This window comes from Crocuta crocuta, unplaced genomic scaffold (genome assembly GCF_008692635.1).
Source record: "Crocuta crocuta isolate KB4526 unplaced genomic scaffold, BGI_CrCroc_1.0 scaffold2112, whole genome shotgun sequence".
Lineage (NCBI taxonomy): Eukaryota > Metazoa > Chordata > Mammalia > Carnivora > Hyaenidae > Crocuta > Crocuta crocuta.
Window position 1 is genome coordinate 229,118 of NW_027527133.1, and position 6,412 is coordinate 235,529.

Genomic DNA, 6,412 nt, shown 5'->3' on the forward strand with positions numbered 1-6,412 from the left:
ATCTTAAGACGGATATTAAAGGCTCGGGATGACTTCTGATAAAGTTATCCGAGTGCCCCCTCCATTCTCATCTCCTCATCTTTTGTGCAGACAGCTAGGAACATGCACTCCTTGGTGTTTGGCCAGAGAACAAATCACTTTTCCTCCAAGGTGTCATCCCTGGAAAAAAGTTACAGGCAAAGAGAGAAGCAAGAGAAGGAAGACGTATGCAAAACATCCAGGCTCACCCTTGAGGTGAAACAGAGCATGGGCTACATGGAATGGGTAACCTCTATGCCCACTGTTTTGGGCCTGATGGACCTGTGGATGCCCTTGGTATCAATGAAAGAGCCAGCAGCTTCAACTACACAGAGGGCCTGGGAACACAGCCACCAAGGAGGGTGGGAGCCATCAGCCTATGCAAATGTGGCAGGCGGCAGAGATATACATTTCCAACTCTGGAAAATGAGCCTCTTACCAGGGTTCTGGTATCAGTCAATTAAGTCAGTACCATGTCTAGGTTTCAAAAGTCAGTCATAAGTTCACAGAGAGTTGCAACAAAAGACAGTTTTTATTAAGCATTGGAACTGTGATTATTTCATTACAAAGCACCTGTGTTAATCTGACTGTAGCTTCCCACAGTTGGAATGCTGTTGCGGTTTCCCAAACATGACCGTAGGGGAAATTCAAGGCTTGGTCATCAAGGCCAAGGCTTTGGCTTGTGGCTTAAGACAGACCAGCTTCTTACTAGATTGCAAACCATGCTGGAAAATGTTTCTTGGCAGAAAAAAAGGTATTCTAACTCGCAGATTCTGCAACCTGCCTGCCTATGGTGGAATAGGTGTGTGCAAGGTCAAGCAGAGTAGGTGGGGAAAGTGGTCTCCTGCTATGGCCTGGCTGCTGTCACATATTAGCACACTAAGGATCATAGGCTGCCACTGCAACACAATTTCCAAGAAACAGGGTGTGCTCAACAATCCCAAACAGAACTTGTCAAGAAAATAAAGAAAGTACCCTCCCCATTCCCCAACCCCCACTCCAGGGGACTCTGTAAGCCTTGGAGTTCCCCTGGTAATGCAGACCTAATTGGTCTGTCTGTCCCTCTTCTCTCAAGGTTCAATATGAAAGTCTTGCTGGTGTTCATCCAAACTGGACTATTCTGCAGACATGAAATAGTTGATTTGGCCTGGTGTTAATTCATCAGAGTCCTGGGAAGCCTCTGAGTCTGGAAACCCCTGGATTCCTACCTCAGTAGCTGGCACCTGCTAAGAAAAAGGGGGACAAAGTGAGTAGCTCCCTTTAGTTCAAGTCAGCAAGCTGCTGAGAAATATCTCTTTGGAACACAAGTCTACAAGGCGCTGGTAGAAGGTGCAGTTGGGGAAAACAGGGCTCCTCTCCATTTTCTTGTTTTAACAGCATCTTGTCTGAAAGGCCAGCAGAAGTAGCACTGGGCTCTCCCAAAGTTGTATTCATGCCTAAGGCTACCGAGTTCTGTGTCTGGCCCTCCCTAGCCCAGCTTCTCTGCCAATTTTGGCTAGCTGACAGCTTGGAAGGTCTCTTCCTGCCCCTACCCTTGGGCCTTGCTATTAGTCTGCTCAGACTAAGTAACTTCCATACTGAGCCTCATTGGCAGCTACTTGGCCCACTTGAACAATGTGATGGGAAAGGTAACAGTAACCCACTCTAAGTTGTATAGTGGGGAGCAGGGATGGACACAAATGTAGTATTACGAACAGTCGGCTGGAGGAGTCTTTTCTGTTTGAGAAGGAAGGATCCCTGGGGCTGGGTACTGAGGATGATGTAAGATTTCAACAAGTACAACCCAAGGGGTGGAAGAGAATACAGAAGATTAGAAGAAGCAGGGCTGGGCTATGGAAAGAAAGACGGATATGCTTGAGGACTTGGGGAGAGGAAGTGCACAGAAGACAGTGGAAATGAGTCAAGGCAGGGTGTGGGGAGCCCCCGAAGTCTTGTGGACAAGGAGACTCCCACATGGTCCTTCCCTTGGCTGTTCCACTACATTCTCCCAACAACCTTCCAGGGGTCCTCCTTTCTCCACTTCCTTGGGATATCTGTTCAGCTTTGTCTCAGCTCTGCTTCTAAGGACCCATCCAGACGATGGTGCCTCAAAAGCAGACATGATGAAGGGTTTAACCAGTGTCTGGCTTGGTAACTGAACTACAGGGTCCGCTGAGCATCTGGTCTCATTGCGTGGGAAGTCCCTCTCATGAATCAACTTTTCTGAGGACTGACGATCCAGTTGCTCAAGGTGTGTATGTGAAAATAATCACATCTTTAGCAATTTAAAATATCCAAACTCCCTCATTCTGCCTTAGCTTAATGTTTTTTTCTTCTTGTTCTTGGTAGTTTTAAAAATCAGAGGTTAGGCTCCATCAAGGTTTCTAAAGCCACAATCAAAACACCGTTATAAGTGCTCTTAGTCATATTGAGAATTTATGGTCCCAAGGGGCTTGCTGGGAGTGTATCTGGGAGCAAAATCCAATATGTGACTGACATCTGGACCAGCTGCTAACACTGCCCTGGAAACATGACCATTACAGATGGTCCCCAAAGTGGGGTCTATCCTGACAAATATGGAGCACCCTGTGGATGAATACCAAGCACATTCCATAGGACTCTTGCTTATTTTCAGTAGAAGGAAACACACTCACACTAGGCCCTGGACTTTGTAGTAGAACTAAATACCCACAAGTTCAGAAAGGGGTCTGGTCTCTGGCAATGAGCTCAGCATATGGCATGGCTCACTCTTCCCAGGTAGCATATGTTTAAGAAGTTTCCATGTGAGATTGCATTTAAAATCCATGTGGACAGCTCACTTTTTCATGGAACCCTGAAGAGAATCTTTTTACTCAGCAGTGCCTGTCACCACCGTATGAGTAACCACCCTCAAATTTACTGAGCCTGAATTTCACACAGATAGCGTACTCTTGTTGTGTGTTCCTTGTGGGGAAAAGACCCAGCCTCCATACAGAACCCCCTGACCTGGGCTGGGGAGGAGAGGAGAAAGGAATGGTATACCTGGGTCCAGATGGCTTGGTCCTGGAGGGAGGCCTGCTCACTGGAAGGACAAGTATTCTCTTGGAAGTAAAGATGATACTGTGGGTCCGGTGGCTGTTGCCAAAGTTGGATGTAATCCTTCGAGGTCTCCGAAGTGACTATGTTTGAGTCAGAATTTATGGAAGACTCAGAACAGCTGGTAGAAGAACCTGCCTCAGAGCTTGGAGTATACACCAGTAACAGCGAATTCATGGGGGACCCCTGCTGGTCCTTAGGAAGAAAACTGAAAGAAACATGTTACAGTGACATGGATCAGGGAATAATGATGACCCAGGAGTCATTGCCTTGCTCATCAGTACGTGCTTACAGCACATTTTGTTTCGGTGACTAAATCAGGATTCCATACTCTCACTTTGCCCAAATAAGATTCCATTTGCCACGGTAAAGTGAAGGTAAAGATTGAGATGAATTAGTCTTATTTTATTTGTATTACTTGGACAGTCCTGGCTCTGCCACGTGCCTTATGCAAGTCACTTTACCCACCCAAAGTCAGTGCCCTTTGTCACAGGCCAGTTCCTCATTGCAAGTCCAGTGCTCTCTCTACAATGCTATATCTGGGGCTCTTGGGATAAATAGGGAATCTGTACTTTCCACAACCTCCTCAAGTGGATTCTGATGCCCAGGCCAATGGGAAACATGGCACTAACCCACCTGCCCCACATATCAGGGTCACTGATCCTACAGGAAGGCCCAGAAGGAAATCTGGAGATCTCTGGGACGCCCACTCAGAGAACTGGCATTCATTTAAAAATATTTATTGGGGACCAAGCTTGTGCAACATACAACCCCTTTGTTGCTGAGCAGAGCCTTCTCTTTCTAGCATTTGGGACCACAGACTTTATCACTGAACAGAAAATGTGTTCATGTCCTCACACTGCCTCCCAGGGCTTAGTCCTTCTGTGATCTTAGCTCTTTGGAATCCATTGGCAATCTAGCAACTGTTTCACATCCACTTCTCTAAATTGTCAATCCATGGAGACCCCTTCCTCTGATCTGCTGTGAACACCAGATCCTAGTGAAGTGGGAGAAGAAAGCTGTGATACCAGAAGTTATTACGATATAAGCACTCAAGACTTCCCTATAGATACCCTGTGCCATGAGTCTAGGCTTGGGTGGATGAAGTCAAGCGATTTCAAGATTTGCATGCTAATTCCTTAGCTTGGGGGCTTCCTTATCTAAGCCTTCTATTTTCATGGAGACTTCTCTGTTCCATCAATGCATGCTTGACCACACACTATGCATGCAGAGGCAGGAGGCCAGTGGCCATAGAGCAAGATGGGTGGGAGCATACTCCTTTTTAAGATTTTTTTTAATGTTTTATTTATTTTTGAGAGGAGAGAGAGAGAGACAGTGTGAGCAGGGAAAGGTCAGAGAGAGGGGGAGATACAGAATCTGAAGCAGATTCCAAGCTGTGAGCTGTCAGCACAGAGCCTGACGTGTGGCTCAAGCTCATGGACCATGAGATCATGACCTGAGCCGAAGTTGGACAGTTAACCGACTGAGTCACCCAGGTACCCCAGGAGCACACTGCTTTTGATGAGGGGGATTTTGGTGTCCTGTGGACAAATCACTCCTGGTTTCAAGCATAGTCTCCAGCCATGAGGGGAAAGCAGGGATCTTGGCCATTATTACCATTCCATACATTTCTTACCTCTGACTGTTATCTTCATGGTCCCCAAGGTTTTCATCTTGATAGCCATCAGAGGGCTGCTGTCCAGCTACTAACTGGACAGGAACAACAGTGGGCTGGTTCTGCATAAATGTAATAGGGTCATCACAGAGGGGCATAGCCATGTCAGCCTGGTTTGGCAGGCTTGTTTTCAGTGTCTGGTTTCCCACAGTGGCATTATGCTGCTGTGACTGCTCCTGAAGTATCTGCTGCTGCATGTGCTGTTCCTGTATCTCTTGCAACTGCTGCTGCAGGTATTGTTCCTGCCCCTGCATGTGTTGCATCAAAAAGAAAGAGATAAAAGTGCCTCAGTGTCTGCAAGGGCCTCCCAGTAATCGAACGCCCCCACCCCATTCTCCTGAAGCAGAAGATGACAGTGGCTCTGCATCTCTGGGCTTGGTCTGGGTGACTATCTTGTTTGGGCACTAGTTGCAGTCATACTGTTGGCTAAATAAGCTGCAATTCAGAATATATGTACATGTGTGTCTAGGTCTAGTTAGTCAAGATTATTTTTATCTCAGGTAAATGAATTGCAGTCAACTGAGTAGCCACTACACCCTCAGGAGAACCAGGTGAGCCCCAATTTTCATGAAAATCAAATCTCTTTTTAGCTATATAGTTAAAACAGCCTTTTCCTACCTGGTTGGAGACATTGCAAGGCTCCTCAAGCTCCTCAGGGAATTGGAAATAGTGGTATAAACATGAACCACAGGAAAGGCTGGTCTCCTTGAAATCTGGAAGGAGCCCTTCCATTTTCTCAGTGCGTGGTTTCTTGGGCATTGGCTCCAAAGACTGAGGCTCAGGACAGTCAATGTGGTATGACATGGTTGGCTGAATCTGTAAGGACACAGTATCATAAAGGTCTTATTCAGGGGTCACACCTTTCCTCAGAGCATGGAGTGAGAGTGCCTTCAGACAGGCCCACAGAAGCCATGGTTGTGTATGAGCCTTGTCTGCCACTGCTAGAGCCCAGCTGGGCCCGTCTCAGCCACTACAGCCAAGAGACAAAGAGAAAATCCAGATGTCACTGCTGAGTACCACTCCAAATGTCCCATGCCATACTGGAGCAGCTGCTGTCACTACTAGCAGGCCCTTCAAACTCCTTAAAACTATCAAGGTCCCTTTCTCTTCTCCTTTTGGCCTCTTACTTACACGAAACTGGCCTCTGACCTGAAAGCTGGAATCCTGCATTCTCCGAAACTGCTCTGTCATCATTTCAAGTGTGTCTTGCAGGTTTTTGATGCCATCCTGCAGCATCCGAGTCTTGTCTTCCAGCTGCTCCCTAAACTTCTTCATCAGCTCCAGCTCCCGTTTGTTGATGTACAGTGCAATTGATGGTGGTTGTTGTAATAGCTGTGGGGAGGAATTGCTTGTGGTTCACAGATAGGGACACCAGGTTCTCCAAATCCTAAAATACTGCTTTATTTCCAAGTTTTCAAAGACTGAGAATGTGAACAATGTCACTCCACTCCCAATTTCATTCGTTACTAGAAAGTCTGAAGAAATGGTTAGAAAATCCAGGAATTCTAGATCAGAATGGGATCATGGTAATCATTTAGTCAAATTCAGTTATAGTAGAGATAACAGGGGCCTGAAAAGACCAGAGGCAAGACACATAGAAATGAAGGGACATATTTGAGAGAATTTAATAAAGTGGACATGGCTTCTCAACTAGCTAGCTAAAGG

The 6,412-nt window shown here is 46.5% G+C and overlaps 1 protein-coding gene across 1 annotated transcript in view; it reads right to left on the reverse strand.

Annotated features, from left to right (window-relative positions):
* Window positions 1-1,133: 1,133 nt before the first annotated feature.
* Window positions 1,134-6,412, reverse strand: part of PASD1 (PAS domain containing repressor 1) — a gene marked incomplete at its 5' end in the record, with an annotated part of 9,877 nt that continues 4,598 nt past the window's right edge. The window contains 5 exons of the mRNA XM_077752446.1: window positions 1,134-1,241; window positions 3,019-3,280; window positions 4,709-4,995; window positions 5,366-5,563; window positions 5,897-6,079. Of these exons, the coding sequence (XP_077608572.1) occupies window positions 1,134-1,241; window positions 3,019-3,280; window positions 4,709-4,995; window positions 5,366-5,563; window positions 5,897-6,079 (1,038 nt within the window). The remainder of the gene's footprint in view (window positions 1,242-3,018; window positions 3,281-4,708; window positions 4,996-5,365; window positions 5,564-5,896; window positions 6,080-6,412) is intronic.